This window comes from Calypte anna, chromosome 4A, assembly GCF_003957555.1.
Source record: "Calypte anna isolate BGI_N300 chromosome 4A, bCalAnn1_v1.p, whole genome shotgun sequence".
NCBI lineage: Eukaryota > Metazoa > Chordata > Aves > Apodiformes > Trochilidae > Calypte > Calypte anna.
The window spans coordinates 26,069,419-26,086,837 of record NC_044248.1 but is presented as its reverse complement, the minus strand read 5'-3'; the positions used below and the strand labels follow the sequence as shown (position 1 = coordinate 26,086,837).

Sequence of the window (17,419 nt, the reverse complement as noted above, 5' to 3'; positions counted from 1 at the left end):
CTTCATCTTAATTAACACATCATTAGTGGTGGCTTGTTTAATTTTCTCTGTTTTCTTTATTCAGTCCTTTTCTATGAGGCATGCTTTGAGTTCTGCTGCTCACTCTTGAAAAGCTATCAGTCTCTTCCTTTTGTGTAAAAACAGTAACAAGAATTATGGATGATGTTCTCAAGCTATAGAGTTCTACAAGCTTTAGATACCTATTTGGTAAACATGAAGAGTTTTAAGGTAAAATGATACTTCATCATGAGTGTATGTAGTTCTTCCCTCCTTAAGCAATCAACTATATTAGTTGATGCAGTGCTTTATGACATTTGCAAGGCCTTGCTACTCTGAAGACTGATCACAGCCTTACAGAGTGAATACCACCATTTAAATCAAAAGCAAGAATCACTGATGTCAGTAACAAGCCATCTCCTGCAGACCTAATGGTTTTACTTGCCTTTATCTAACCTCTTCTTCACGTTCTTCTCAGAAGCCAAGACAACTATCTACTTATTCAGTAATTAATTTGTTTTTGCTTTCATGAGTACTTATTTGTACTCCTAGAGGTTTGAGAAGACCCCTAGTAAAGGTGATCTTCAGTCTAAGCTAAAAGCAGGGCCAAGAAGCTGCTCTATGGTAACTCACAGAAGAAGCCTCACAGGATCTTGACAACAATGGCAGCTGCAGCCTCATGCCCAGCTTGAACCACTCAGAGAGTGTATGCTGCTGTAGGAACCCAGGCACCAGGACTGTGGCTTGTAAAGGGGAGGTTTTATTTACCTTCTGGATATTTATGGACTTTTTGTCATATCATTGTTAGAGTTACTAAACTAAAAAAGTTATTTTGGAAGTATTTTTAAAACATGCAGGAAGTATATCTATTCTTTAACTGTTTTGAAAGAACAATGACATATAACTAATAAAGTAAAGGGAATGTTAACTGGCAGATCTTCAATAGCTAAAGACTTGTGATTGTAAAGATATGTAACATCTGAATATTTGTAAACTTAATACTGCATAAGTCTAATGCAGTCTAAAAGAACAGACAAACTTCAAATATTTTAATTCTCTAAGGTGTAACCTATTACTATTAAACTTAAAAAACAATAAAACACTTTATTAATACATATACTTGCATGAATATTAAAAAATTTCATTGCTGCAATGTCCTTTCAAATAAATATATGAAGTTCTGTCAGACAGTTCTATAATTCCCCCATAGATGACAGTAATATACACTTAATATGGGCTAGAAAACTCACTATCTCATTTTTAGAGATTACCATTGATAATTGCTTGATCTCTACATATAGCATATATTTGTATCTTTTTCATAGTTTGGAACTGGAAGTAAATTTAGTAAATCTTCCTCAAACAGATGTCTCTGACTTGATTTAGTCTCATAAAAATATTTCAGTGGGGGTTTTTTTTGTGCTTACCTTAATTTTACTTGAGTTTAATTCCAGAGAAACTTCCAGCACATCTGCTCAGATGTTTAGATGGTTTTTTCTGAAAGAAAGACAAATCCAAGGTATTTCAGTCCTTCAGTAACAGGTTCTTTGCTGTGTTTTAAATTCAGAATCTCTTAAATGATTTATAAAAAACTGTCTGGAGTAACTGAAAACAACATGGTGTCTACCTTGATGTTAACCCATGGGCTAAGCTGGATCTGGTGTGTTCTGTGACTCAGTCGCTCTGTGCCTGCAAATTACTGGGCTGGGTTCATGCTGGTGATTTGTACATTATTCTGATGAATGCAACCTGAGTTTACAATTATTGTATGTATTCTAAAATGGCATTATCCTTCTAGGAATATAGACCTTTGACCGCATTTCATCTGTCTTCACAGTGGTGCAAAGCCCAGAGGTGGGGATGTCTGTACTAAGGACGAGCAGAGCCATCAGGATTTTGTGTTATGTTTGTAAAATCCCCTTTCCTGCTCTTGAGCCCTGGATTTTTTTTCCACAGTGAGAATGAGACATGATCTTAACATCAATTATAAGGATTAATTTAGTTCTGAATTGCTGCACTGTACATTGTCAAGGACTGCAAGAGTGCAATGTTAAGACTGCAGAGATAGCTCCCAGCATACAGCAGAGTTAAAGCTTTTGTTTTTCACAAAGTGAGATGATAAATTGTCTTTTATGTTTCAAGTGTGATTTGCAATGTGAGTTCTGCATCTGCTATTTTTTATTTGCAAGTTTGCTTGGGAGGTTGTCAACTGAAATAACTTTTAATATTATTGTTTGCTTGGGCAGATGGGAATTGAACATTCAAAATGTTAGGTTTCAGACTTTTTAACTCTAGACACTTAAAAACACATTATTCCCCATGTTGGTATGATTATTTTAAGTAGAGAGAGGAAAGAGGTCCTAATGGTAACAGAGAGGAAAGTGATACCATTTTTAGTGAGAGGTTGGATATGAAGGGAAATGTGAGGGTTAGAGTTAGCAGTGCGAGGCGAGACAGGCTGAAAGGGAAATACAGGTATTTGTATGGGGGGACTGAGAGACGGTCCAGAAATCCCAGAGATGTAATTTAAGATGAGAAAAAGGGCAAAGGGGAAGAGTTCAATGACCACATAAGTCTGATTATAAATGTAGAAAATGGATAGAGAGATTGCCGAAATGCAATTGCAAGGTCAGTGGTGTCAGGACTGGATGCAGTGCACTAACCCCAGAAAAATATCTGAATCTATGAGATCTTATTTTCATGAGAATATTTTGCTGAGAATTTAAGACAATAAATGGTAATATACAGTTCTCAAAGAGATGTCCATAGTGGTTTGCCAGCAAGTAGCAGTGCTTTTACAACGAAACAAGTATGATGTTTTAAGATTATTTTTTTTCTTTCTGGAATGTGCTATTTTTCATAATTCAATACATTCTAAAGGTGAAGTAAGGTCCCCTGAATCATAGCTTCAGAATATAGATGAAACATACAATTTTATAATGATAAATTACTGAAATTTTATAAACTATGTTATTGTACTACTCATGGCCTCTTAACGTTTGCTACTGTTCAGATTCTGTTACAATATTTGGACATGCAAACCTCAAATGAGTTCAAATGCATTAGTCTATAAAAATGCTTTGATCTATCCAGAGCTTTTAAGAACTCTAGTGTAATCTGGAGCCTTTAGCCTGCATTAAAGCAGCCTAATTTTATTAGTCCTTTTTCATCCTTAATATTTATTAAATGTAAAAAAAAATAAAATAAATACCTGGTCCATTTGATCTTAGTATTTCACCACTCAATCAGAAGGTTGTCCTGTGTTCTTTCCCAGATTTATCTGAAAGGGGAAAGGAAAAGAGAAGAAGAACAAAGCAAGCCATGAAATAAATTATTAACTATTACTTTCATTTTTTCAATAAAGTAAAAATCCTGTAATACTAAAATTTATTACGTAATAGACTTAATTACTAAAGTTCTTAAAATTCTGAGTTAAACTTTTCTACTAGAAGGTAACTTTATTTACATCTAAATAATGCAAAATTAGATATTTAATAAATGAAATAATCTTTAAAGAATATATTCTTAAATTAAATATAAATTACATAATACTTAAAATAATGTATTCTATTCCTCAGGATAATTTGCTGAGGAGCTTATTGGCTGCAGAAATGGTTCCATCCCTAGCTTTTGGCATAGATGTGTAAATAGTTATACCCTAGCAAATCAGAGAGAGAGATTAAAGTTCAAGGGCATCCGGCATTGCCACTGAGATCTGAAGACTGAAAAACAGAATACTGAAAGCAAGCCCTTCAAGATGATATGGTACACATGCAACATTTCATGCTGGTCTTTCACGTAATTCGAAGACAACTGATTTACTATCAATTTGTTCAACATGAATTAAACTAACATGTCAGCACACTAACACCACTCATACTGTAAACAGTATGGCCTTCTGTTAATACAGGTGGAGAGGGTTACTCTGTAGAATTTATGGTCTACATACAGTATGATACTGAAGGAGTACAGAAACTGTTGTAAATCCCTGATGAAATGCAAGCATAAATCTGTTTATTGTTAAACATGATTTATTGTAGTGTTGCACGTGCAGTAAATCTCTCTTCCCTAGTTGCATTTTTTTGTAGAGTACAGGGGTTTTAGGCAAATAGTTTTTTTTCAGTTGGTGCTGAATAACTTTAAACAGCTTGAGAGATCTAAAAATACAGGTGATAATTCTATATAGTCTTTTAAAATATATTTTAAAAACAGTAAATTGATTTGACATGAGGATGAAAATTGAAGACTATAAACAACTAACACTTCAAAACTGAAAGTGGTGTAAATCTAGCAGCTACTTTACACAACAGACCTGCTATGCAGATAATACCACTACCCTGTATTTCCCCACAAACACTTGCTTAAATATAGATGGTTTTATGCCTGTGCGTAGACAGAACCACATTTTATCACACAGAACAGACAATTATAGTCTACACTATAGATAATGGTGATATTTATTGTGTTTTTATGTATACCAGGTTTTTTTAAATTCTATTTTCATGTAAAGCAGAACCGTGGAGCCTGATTACTATAAAATCCTATGAACTGCTTGCAAATATTATTCTAGTCATCTGCATGCCTTTGAGAATGTTTGACTGGTCACTTTGCTCACACATAAACCTAATATGTGGTAACTTTTAAGTCAGGTCTTTGCTTTCTTTAACTCACAATTTCTGACTTACATGTTTATTTCCAAAAGTCTCAATATTGGGAAAGAAACTGGGGAAAAAAATTCATAAAGGTACTTTTACTGAATAATGAAGTTTGTAATAAAGCTGGAGCTTGCTGTTCAGTGTTCTCATTTTCATACTCCTTGCATTCCCTTCCCTACATTGATGGGTTTTATGATTTTCAAGTGTAACATGTTCAGTAGAAATCCAAATATCTGCTTAGCCAGAATGGTTTTATAAGCTCTGTTTTCATGAACTCCTTTCAAGTATTTTAGACATGTAAACTGAGTGTTGCTCAGTTTAGTAGGTTTTTATTTGCACAGTATTGCAACAGGCACTTTTTATAATCTACGTAGAATTACTTGTTGGAATGCAGTTTTGCTCTGACTTTACTTGTGCCCTCCTCTTTTTTAACCACAAGCACATATTTTATCTGTTAGATACAGGCCTACTTAGCCTCTATTCTTGGTTTCAGATTTGGTTTGTCCTCTCTCCACTTCCTCTCCTCTGCATTGGGCTTGGATAGAAATAACTAAAAAAAAACAGAAACATTTTTCGGAACCTTACCTACATTTTGTTTTCCCAAGTCTTTGTTAAAGTTTGCTCTTTGATTGATTTCTTAAGCTATTTTATGCTTGCTTCAAGCAGCTGATATATAGCAGTGGATGCCTGGCTCTCTAGTAATACTTAATGAAGTTTTGACTATTACTAGCTTCTTGCTATTAGACTGACAATGCCAGTTTAAACTCTGTTGATTTGCAAGACTACAAGTCCAAATGATGGGAATCATAGGTTACACTGGCAGAAAGATGCAATTTAATGTTAAACCATCCTACCTGTACTTGACTGCTGAGGCAATATAGTAACCAAGACACTCCTCAGTGTCTTCTGAATGCCTAAACTTCATCCTGTTGTCTAATTTGCATAATAAATGGCTGGCCTCTTCACAAGAACATTGAGGATGTTAGATATACAGTGGAAAAGGTGAACTGTCAAACTGCCTCTCATCCTGCCTACCCGTTAGAGTGTTGCAACTCATTATGGGGGCTGAGAAATCAAGAATAACTTCTACTCAGTTTTAGGTACACTAAATATTCAAGAATGTAAAAAAGCAGCTCCTACCACCAACTTTCTAGGAAACATTCAGAAATAATACTATTTAACTAATAGCTCTTTCAAGAACCAGCACATAATAATGACATCTAAAATTATTTATACAGATCTTCACATTCCTGTTAGGGAAGAAACTTGTTTTTAAGCTTTCCTTGCTTCTGCATTCAATAAAGTTTCCTTAATTTAACACCATCCAACTTCTGAAACAGTGGAAATTTGAATAGATTGTTCTATGCACGTTGCTGTTCCCATGCAAGTTAAAAATCTTACCTCTTTTTAAAATTGTAAATGTTTGATTTTACATTCTCTTTAATAAAAAGAAGTCCTGACTATTTCTTTATGTAGTGATGATGTCAATCCATATTGACTGGTGGAAGTCCTTTCATGTCCCCATTGGAATGTAAAATGTGTTATTTAGCTTCAAAGTATTTTGCCCATGCACACATATTTGACCAAGATACCTGGCTGACTATGAAAGAGTAAAAGTGCATTCTGAATTACCTATTTGCAAATTTTATTACATAGTCTAAATACTGAAAAAAAAAAGCATAGTTGACATTTCCATTTTCCTACTGATTTTATACTATCCTTCAAGAACGCTAACAGGAAATAAAATAACAAGTGACTATGTTGGAATGTGGGTAGCTGCTGCTGTCCTTTAAAAGAACTCCTTACATTTGGGCTATGATCTCCAGTGTTTTAATTAGATATTAATTGCACTTGCTTTGCTAGTTTCATTCTATTAAAAAAAAAAAAATCACCATTGGCTCTTGAAATACTAAGTATAGCTCTTTATAATTCAGATGATATATAACAGATGCAAGACAATATCTGTAGCCTTCATTTCATAAAAGTGCATTGTCTTAACTGCTTCCCCCCCTTTCAAGAACTCTGATAATAAAGCTGTTTTCAGTTCCTTTCTGTAGGCAGATGATTAAACATTCTCACCATTATATAATACAATTTCCATTTTATTTTAAACATACTTTGCATGATATAAAAATATTGATCACAGTGAGCTTTAACAATTGTTACTGCTATAAACAGAAATGCTGCACAATGGTTTTAGTGGAAATAAATTATATAGTCATTATCTCTTAAAAAAAAAAATCACAAGAAGGAGGACCTAGGCTGTTTGGTCATTGGCAGAAAATAAGTCCTTATTGAGTTCTTTACAAAATGTGAACCCCAGTTATCTTCTACATTTGCCTTCCACATCTTGAGAAAAGCACAATGCATCTGTCTCTGAAAGCCCCACAGGGTCTCTGGTGAACATTTAATTCCAAATATTAGCAGAGTTTCTGTTGTTCTTTTGTTCTAATGGAAAAATGGACACCAAAACAGCAAGTAGTGCTCTCTTCACTAATTCATAAGTGGTCTTTTCCAATATGTGGGTACACAGCGGCACACTTCTTCACTAAAATAAAATCCAGCATCACAGCGTTTCGTTCGAACTGTACACGGTGGTCTGTAACAACTGAAGAAAAGGAAAAAAGTGGGAATTAATAAACCATTATTATTAATATCAAGCTGGAGAAGACTCTATACACAATTTAGAGTGACATTTCTCAGTGAGATATTTAATTTTTACAAATATATATTTTTAAACTCTGTTAATGCTCCTGCAGTGAATACTTTATTGTATAGCCTGGTTGCAGTTGCATTCTAATTTTGAGTGGTACTTTAAAAAACTTAATTCTGAAAATATAGTAAACTTTATCTGTGTTCAAATTGGTTTGTTATGATCTGCTGCATGCTGTCAATTTGAGGTGGCAATCCAGAATCAGGTTGTCCTGGTTTGGGCTAGGATAAAGGTAATTTTCTGTCTTGTACTTTTGCTTTCAGCTAAGTCTCTTGAAAGTAGCTGCACTTGCTGAAATTAACAGCAGGTTTCTCAGTCAGTGTCTGCTTCTGGGAGTGATAACACTCAATGTTTACAGTTACAGATAGAAACTGGTATGCAGAACCAAAGCCACTGCTCAGGAACATTTTGCTCTCTAGAAGGAGAAAAGGAGAAAAAGAGTAGAGGTCACACCTGTGAACCCTCCCTTAGGAAGGAACGGACAAGATAGATGGCCAAAATTGACCAAACAGAGTATTCCATCCCATACACGTCATACTCAGCATAAATTTGAGGGATCACAAGGGTCAAACCCCTTCCTGCTTCCCCTTCTTTGCCTGTCCCTGTTTGCTTCGGCATCCTGGAAGGATTCCATCCATTCATCTGCCTGTGGTCCTGATCCATGCCAGCCTGAATCTGTGTGTTCCTGCCTCCAGTTCCCGACTGCTGCCGACTCCAGGAGTCCAGCCTGGACTTTCCCAGGGCTGCCCTGCAGCCTCGATGGTGATGTGAGAGTTATTGGGGGAAGAAGGGGAGGAATGTGGTATCAATTTTCCTGTATATTTGTATATATTTTAGTAATTTTTCCTATTTATCATTACTGTTTTCATTAAAGCTGTGTAGTTTAGTTTCCAACCCATAAGTCTCTCTCCCTCCTTTATCTGGGAGGGGGCACCAATAGAGAGCATCGGCAATTCGGTTTAATTGCTGGGCCAGTGTTAAATCGTGACACAGGTGATAAACAAATCTAGCATCTTATCCAGGATTGTTTCTCACCTTATTCACTAATGAAATAGGCCTGAGAGATATTTGTATAGTATGTTTAAGTGTGACTCTGTTTCTGAAGATAAGAACAGACTTCCTTCAAGTTGCAAATTTCGATAGTGACTCTCTGAGGCCAGGTGGGTTATATCTACATTTCAAGTAGTAGTTACACCTATAAGCATTCTGATGTAAGATCAGAGCCTGCTGTTTATGATAAATTTTAAAGGAAAGAGAACAAAAATAGTCCCTGTTGGATTAAAATAATTTTAGCAGAAATAGAGCATAAAGCCAAAAGCCACATTTACCTAAAAAGAAGCAGAATTTTTCTTCAGATTCCTTCACTGAAAAATAGAACTTATACAAAGATAGTATCTGTGGTTGTCCCTGAACTCTTCCTTTTCCTATTTTATTTTTCTATTAAAACAAGAACTTGACCTAAAATAACCTTACAATAACAATGCTAAATACTTTCTGGTATATAATGGAGACAAAGTACAAGTCTGAGGGTTTTTTTTTTTCAGGTGCTGGCAATGAGTCAAAAGACAAAGTATATGTTTCAAATTTTAGCACAGTTCTACTTAAAACTTATATTTAAATAACATGGGCCTGTTTGTGAAACCGATATTATGATCATTACTAAAATGCATATTTCAGTTGAAAGACACTAAGTACCCTATATTGGTGCAATGCCACTATCCTGGGCAATTTTTTTTTCAGGCTTGTGGCTACTCATATTATTGTTGCAGATAAGTTAATATGTGTTCTGGTTGTTTTGGATACCAAATTACTACTATGCAATAATTTGTTTATGATGTGAGGTCTGTATTGCAGTTACATGAATTCAAGACAGCAAGCTCAACCCAGGAGCCTGGCTATGAGGAAAACAGTAAGGAATGAGGAAGGCTGCAAATGTGACAGTTATTAAATAGTCACATCTTGTTCAGTGTTTTCAATGTCATTAACCACAGATTATTTCACCAGTGTGGTCTCTGTAATTAAGAGAGTAACATTAAAATGTGCCACTTAAGATATCCAAGATCAGTTTAACAGCTCATTGAAATCACTCAAAGCCCTGCTGATCTTTTGCCCAGTAAAGTTTAGAAACAGTGGTAAAAGGCAAAAGAAATCACAATGTCACTCAAGAAGGAAAGCAAATGAACTTTACTGTATTGCATTTTTGCCAAAGGATCTGATACTCTGAGCAAATGTGCAACCATGAGTGGGTTTACTCTAGGAAAAGGGTACTCCATAGAAATACAATGGATGAAATGCTGAACTCACTTTCCTTTGTGCCTGTCTCTTTCATGAAAGTTGGACGGACTATTTACTGTACTGAATGACCACAGAATAAAATAAGCGCAAGATAAGGAAAAAACAACCGACCAACCAAACCCCAAAAACCCAAATCCAAACTCTTTCACCCACTTATGGAATGCTGCACGAAATGAAAAGCAGTCATGTAATCACTAAATGTGAGTTTACTTTGTTTAGGATTCATGCCTCCAAGTGAACTGTGAACTTCAACTTAATTTCAAGTTGACAGCACTGTAAAGTATCTCTCCCATGTGAGTTTGTGTCTAGCTGCTGTCAAGGTCAGGTTACTGCAGTCTTATCCTTATTTGGGACAACTCAACAGAGCACAAAAGCCCTGCTCCTCCTCTAAAATACTTTGCAGCTGAAGGGCCTAGTTATCTGGCTCTGCCATAACTGACCAAAATAAATTTTTGAGGTGATAGTACAAGGTGAATAGTAGCAGAGTCATTGTAACCACATGGATATGGTTTCCTCTGGAAACTCTGCTGAACAATAGACCAGGTTTTTGAAAAGATTTGTGCTGAATACTGTTTACCAAGTGCACTCAGGTGACAAATGTCTGTTTGATGAGGCCAGGAGCTAAGACTGATGTTCAGTCAAGATGTACAGTGCTGGATGAGTCAGTGACAATTATCTTTGTAATGTCAGTAATTGTGTTTTCTCATTTTTGACAGTGCAACAACTCTGCAGGTGACACAGAAGTAGAAATGATGCTTTTTGCAGTGGAAATGGCATGCTGATCTTGAAAGTCCATGATTTTATGGTGAGTTTTTGTCTTTTTTCTTTTTTTTCTTTCTAGCCTATGCTTTGTAAATGAAATTATATTTCTTTCCTCTGGAGCAGGCTACAACATTAAAGGCAGAGGCATTTTTCAGCACAATGTATAAAACGTTGGAGTGTCAAAACCAGGAACTATAAGGACTACTGCTGTGCACGAGGAGCATGGGTCTGCTCATACCTTGGTCTCAGGCATCTTGCACTAAGTTATAAAGTAGTACCTCAATTTACGTGGTCTCATAACAGCAAGGGATCTTTCTTTTAAAGACAAACCAGATGTTGCAGGGTTTTTATTCCTTTAAGAGGAAGCATGTGGTTTACAGAACCAAAATGTAAGAAACTAATGCTCCTCCTTCCTTCAGAAGGTGGAGTGATAGCATCTTCTTCTGTCCTTAACAGGACTATTTTCTATTGTCCTTGGAAGGGAGATTCAAACTTTCAATCCATATTTGACCACAACAACACAGAAAATAGGTGGGCTTGGCTCCTTCAAATAGTAAGTCTATAAGTCAACAGAGCTGGCATCATGCTTATTACAGTATTTCTTAGCTTTTGTAATGCCTGAATTTTTCAGTTGTGAATGTTCTTTTAAAATGTATGTGGTTTATATGTGTAGCACTACTGGATGTGCACAGAAGAGGAGTGCTGAGGCATTGTAACATGCTAAATCTCACGTAATTAGGACAGTGTTGCTCTTCTCTGAAAAAAATAAAATTGAAACAAAACCTGAACAACAGAGAATAAATGATTTCTTTTGTTCTCTCTAGTCTTCTGTCCCACTCTAAAGGCCAAATATAGGAAAACAGGTAATGCCAGTTATTAATAATATTTTCCCCTTTCTTAGAGACTTCAGCATAGGTCTCATTCCTAATATTAGACATTTTTTCTTTATTCAAACCGAACTAATGTATATATATTTGACATTATATAATTACATGTCATACTAAATTACGTAAGTTTTACTTCTGGAAAGCTATTAATTACCACAGACAATTAAAAGTTCAAATTTTCTGTTTTATATTTGTAATGCCTAAACATTTCTGGAACTTAGTATATTCCCATATACTAATAAATAAGTAATCTTTCTGCTCCGAATAATGTTTTGTGTTTTAAGAAAATCACTTTACAGGAAAACTTCCGCAAAAAATATATAAAGTGATAGTAATGTTTGTTTCTCACAACCTGAAGTCATTCATGTTTTTATATATAAACTGCTACCTCTATGGGTGTAGCAGTCGTGGAAGCAAAAGTTTCTGTGATATATAAAGAATCTACAGAGTTTTCTTCCTGACCAAATCCTATTTTAGATGATGCATGTGGGTGGGCTCTTTCATAGTTATACCTGTCTACTTTTCAGAGAAATCACTCAGACCTATAAGACTTGTTAAGCACTATAAAGCTATAAAGTTGAGGAAATAAAGGCTATACAAAAATTTAGGAAATGAAAATGAACGAAAAGTATCTTCAGTAACTTCGGAAAACTAATTCAGAATATTTGTTATTTGAACTGCAATATTCAGTTCCTGGGAAAAGCAGAGTGGGACTTTGGCATAAAAAAACCCTGGGAGCTTGAACTTAGAGCTCATTTTCATCAAAAGAAAAAAAATAAATCCCATGAAGTGTAGTAAGAGTATAAGAAACTAAACATGCTTTAAAATACTTCCTCTGCTTAGAGGTTTCCTCTTAGACATGATAAAAGTCATAGAAGAAAACATAATTGAAAAAAGACTGTTTCTTAAGACTGCAAAATAATCCAACAAGACAGCTGATGACACAACCCACTTTTTATAGCTAGAACACAAATAAATGGCTAAAGATTGAGTTTTTACCTGCATGTCTGGTGATGGAACCTTTTTCCTTTTAAGAAGCATTTATTGGGAGACTCTATACATTCACAGATGCATTTTGCAGGATTTAGTGGTTGATGTTTGGGACAGGTCTTTTTACATACACACTGGCACTTATCCTCATCAAATTCCTTGTTGGGCCCACAGGAAGTGGGGAGAAGTTTGTTTTTGCAGATGCACTGACATGATGATCTGTCTAATTCTCTGTGAGGTCCACAGCTTGAGGGCCGCACGCCTCCTTTGCAGACACATTGACAGGTTTCTTCATCCAGCTCTTTGTTTGGTCCACAAATATGGAATCCTTCAGATGTGTCTAGAAATACATCAGAGAAGTTGCACAATCATCACAACTTTGTCTTATCCATCCCATATTTTTAAGGGGAGAAATGGTACAGAATTTGTACATTTTAAAGTGATTTAAGAACAAACAGATCAGAAGACAGGCAACAACCAGTAATAGGATCAATAAAGAAAAAGAGTTAGCTATTCACTTTTAATGTTTTAATTTCTCCTTAGGTAAATCAAACAGAACTACATTTAATTGTTTAAGCAAAGCTGGTTACCAGAATCTCCAAGATGAGAAGAGAAATCAAAATCATGCTGTGCCAAACATCTGCAGACTTGATTATTCCAGATATGATTTTTTGGACATGTCTTGTTTGCCACATGACACCTGTGGAATGAAATTTACTGTTGATTTACTATTGTAAGAACAAAGAAAAAAATAAAAATAAGTCTATTTTAGGAGCTTCCTGCTTTTCCATCCATTACATTTCAGTTTTCCCCTTCATTACAAAAACCTTTCAAGGAGCTTCAGCTCATTTACAATCTTATTTTAATTGCTATCAAATTTTTTTTTAATTATGGTTCTCCCCACAACAAACATCTTTAAACACTGCCTGAAGATACCTTCTCAGGTTTCAAGTTTTAGTTCTAACTTCTAGCAACTGATATTGTACTTTCCTAATGTAGTTTGGAAAAATGTTTATCCCTTGAATATAATTATCACATACAAAATAGACCAGTGTGAAAAATATTTGCTTACCAAATACTTCATAGGTGTTGAGACATAATTCTCTACATTTTTTTTTCAGTACAAAAACATTTTCACACATACAGACATCAAAAGACAATTGACACCAATTCATCAATGAATGATGTAGACCAAACTCTACTTTCTAAATCAAAATTAGATTATTGGGTTCCTTCCCCTTTAGTGAAAGTTAGGTGACATTACCTGACTCTTTCTCATCTTCCACTCAAATCCAGGTCAGCTTTCTTGAATCTAAAGATTTGAAATTCAGCCATAGTACCTCTTCACTTTAGAAACTGAAGACATTAAACAATCCACCAGTTTAATGCTCTTTGCCTGCTGGAGTTTTTCAATTGAGGTAGTGGCAGGCAAAAAAAGCAAAAATTCCAAACAGGATTTGGTCTCTTTTTAAAGGATAAGTGAACTTAACTAGCAGGTACACCAGATGCACCATTAGTTGATTTTCCTTGCCTGCAATTTATCATCACAGGTGACACTGCATCTATTAACAAGTCATGCCTAACTTCACACGTCCAAGCTGTGTTATTTATTCATTGTTTCTGCAGTATTTCAAAAATCCTTATCTTTTAAGGCAGCACATACGTTACACATTTTGAGCACTTTTCATTCCTCTGGGCACCATTACTCATGCACTCAACATGCAGGTGCTGGGACATTCCCCCACCATCCACATTCAAGGGAAGCGCTCCCTTGCACCACATTAAAGGACTTGTTGCTTGTAAAGCCTGCTGTAGTTTAACACCACCCTGCATCACCTCATGTTTTATCACTGCAGTGTTTCCTGATTGTATTCTGCTAATGATCTCACTCTTGCTCCCTCACTTGGCACATATGTCCTTTTGCCTGTCTCCTGATTCTGCCTGAGAAGCTGTACGGATAATTTATTTGTTTGTATTACTGTATTCTGTTCTAAAAAAAGTCAACTTGCATCTGGAGCAGCCTGGCTGTAGCCGGGAGCATTTAAATTTAACTACAGAAGGAAGCCAGGGTGACAGTATGAAGAAAATACAAAACATACATGAACCCATGAGAAAACAATGTTGATACAAAATCCAAGCTACCATAATTTGAAGTGAATTATATGTATTTCAGCATCAGGTTTGGAGACACACAGCAAAAACAAGTGGAACTGCTTTACAAATTCTGCTCTGGTTGCTACTACAGAATATTACTGGGGGATATGGCTGAAGTTTTAAACTGACTTACTGTAACATTTAAGGAAAGCTGAGGAGGGCTACGAAAGAAAATCAGAGACAAAACCACTTTGCAGAAAAATTCACTACCTCTTTCCAAGTAATTGTCACCTCAACAGAAAAAAAACAAACAAAAAAACCCAACCCACAAAACCGCAACATAGCTGCTACCTTGTTCCCTGTCAAGTGTCAGGGCAAATGATGCATAAGGGGAGGAACCACTTAATGTGTACATCATACATCCAAACCACATCTAAGATGTGCTTATCAGCTTTGTAAGTGCCTGTCTACAAGCCACAGGGAATAAACAAGATCATCACAGAGAGCTGGAGCTGAATTATGAATACTGAATTTCTTTCTGCTTTCTTACAACCCCAATGACAAAAATAGAGTAACAATTTTCTAACTCAGTTGCACATCTTGGTGACATTCTACATAAACAGAGAATAATACAATTTAAGATACCATTAATCTGAGAGGATTCAGAAACACGAACTGACATGCCTCAGCTCTGCAAATATGTAGAGGTAGCTACTACTTTTTAGGGGGAAAAAAAGGAAAAAAGTGCGGGAACAGAAAAAGAGGTAGACCTTAATGCTCAGGGTAAAGTTGTGCAGAAAATATATTTTATATAAAAGAGTATTAATTATTTGTATTCTTAGATATAATTTCTCTCTTCAGTCTAATATGTGCCTGTGCATTATGGCATAATCCAGACCTGAATTCTTATATCCCAAGTATTAGTATGTTAAAACCAGAGTTTATACTTTTACGCTTTTCTTTTCAGTGAATACATAAAAAGTCATTACTGTATTTCTGCTAATAAGAGCATGTACTTAAATACATGCACATCTGCTGTGACAAGAAAGTACATTTCCAGCTTTGCCACAGTCTCACTAGCATTCAAACCTGCAAATAAAAATGCTAAGGAAAACTAAGAAGTTGAAAAGAATCGGAGAACTCTAGAACAAATTACAAAACCCCAGTGTATATATTCAGCTCTAGTATTGCTCTTTTACACCTTCGCTGAAGCATGATTTCTTACTCACAGGACAGCCTGTGAGTGCTGGTCAAAGTCTGGTATTTGTATGTTTACCTCCCTCTAACTCCAGGCAGCTTGTTCCCTGCTAGAATAAACTCTTGGAATGGTCACACAAGTGCTCTTAATCTGGAACCAATGAGGAGCTGCCAACACTCAGCATAATAATAAAGCAACTGGTAGTCTGTTGTATATTCTTGTCCTATTAAATATTTATGCATCATGAAATCATCACTCTGTCCTCTAAAATGTAGTGAAGGAATTATTCAAGTGTTCAAATAAAAACGCTTTAGAAACAAGATTTCTTCTTTAACCTTTTTCATTCAAAACCTACAAGCAAATGAACAAGTTAATTCTGTGGACTGTTAATTAAGCTTTTCTTTCCCCTCCTCATTCTGTTTTACTTATATCTGTGGCATAACATGTACAAAAACACTTTTAGGTAAAGATTCAGTAAAAAAATGCCTTTAGTGTTTTCAATATGAAAATAAAGTTTGAAAAAGAAAAGTTGTCCACTCCTTATTTGCAAAATTAAGTGGGTTTAGCTATTCTCAATTACTTTCTTAAAAACCAAGTTGATTTATTGATGTTTTCTTTTAAGCCTAAATTGTACTGTAACTTTTTGCATGAAACAAACCCAATAAACATTTTTCTTCATTTTGAAGTAATTTAACCCAGTTTATAAACAGGGTTAGAGACAATTTTACTGGAATAACACTTTCTTAATGTAAAACTTTTGCTTTGCAGAAGGCTTTCTGATGCTACTGATGAATAGTTCACCTAGTAAGTTCACCTCTCTTAATCGCAAAAGCTTCCAATGATCTTTTACATGTAATTAGACAGGTTTGCTCATAATGTAGAAGGAAAGACAAGTCCCATACTTACTGAGTTTGTGTTGCTGGCAGGGAACGTCGTATGATAGAATGAACTTGTCTGTAAACATCCAGTTTGGACATGCATCGGCAGGACGTGTGATTGGCAAAACTGACGGTTACGGGTTTGGGGCCATGAGAGAGAGGCACTGTGATCTCAAACAACTATAAAAGGGAAAGCAAAATAAAGACCCTCTGTTACAGAGCAGTAACAGTACAAATAGAAATAAAATATGCCATAGAAAGAAAGCTATAAGAAATATAAGTTTGGGCTTTTGTTCTCTACCACCATTTAGTGGCAAATCCTATTATACCACTAAATAATCACTCTGTGCAAAACGAATACAATTTAAGTGTAAGAAATAAAATCTCAATATACATAAGATTTCATTATCATCTTAAAAAATAATTTCAAATTAGGTAAGACATGACCTTGTGTAATGCTTTCTGGTTTTATTAAAATCACTAATTTATTAATCATTCATCTTTCTAATCCAACAGAACAATAAACTTAGCATCTGTTGTCACTGAAGACATGTCTGGCAACACCTAACAGTCAAACGTAAATACTTAGAAAGGATATTTCTGTAAGAAATACTCCATAAAATCTGTGTATGAGGCTGGTTCTTGATTCCCTTCTTTTCTGGCAACATTGCTTGCTGGTTGTGGGTACTATAGCTGGTTCGCATACTGCCCATAAGGGTACCTCTTCTTGGGGATCAGATAGTATATATTTTTGTCTGATCCCTCATTCAGAAAGGGATTGGCTTTACTGTACTCTTAAGACACCCAAATCTTCTCTTTCTTTGCAACTTGAAATCACAGTGAAAACTGGATAACTGACAGTACAGGGAATAAAGAAAATATTTCCTTCAGGTCTGTTCTTCAGGGGTAGAAATTCAGGACTAAAGACTGCAAAGAATAAACTTCAGTCT

The 17,419-nt window shown here is 35.4% G+C and overlaps 1 protein-coding gene across 1 annotated transcript in view; it reads right to left on the bottom strand.

Moving 5' to 3' along the window:
- Nucleotides 1–6,736: 6,736 nt before the first annotated feature.
- The window catches only part of VEGFC (vascular endothelial growth factor C), a 78,255-nt gene continuing 67,572 nt past the window's right edge, over nt 6,737–17,419 (bottom strand). Inside the window, exons 4-7 of the mRNA XM_030449806.1 lie at nt 16,498–16,649; nt 12,890–12,999; nt 12,309–12,639; nt 6,737–7,260 (exon numbers count right to left, since the gene is read on the bottom strand). Of these exons, the coding sequence (XP_030305666.1) occupies nt 7,146–7,260; nt 12,309–12,639; nt 12,890–12,999; nt 16,498–16,649 (708 nt within the window). The 3' untranslated portion in view covers nt 6,737–7,145. The remainder of the gene's footprint in view (nt 7,261–12,308; nt 12,640–12,889; nt 13,000–16,497; nt 16,650–17,419) is intronic.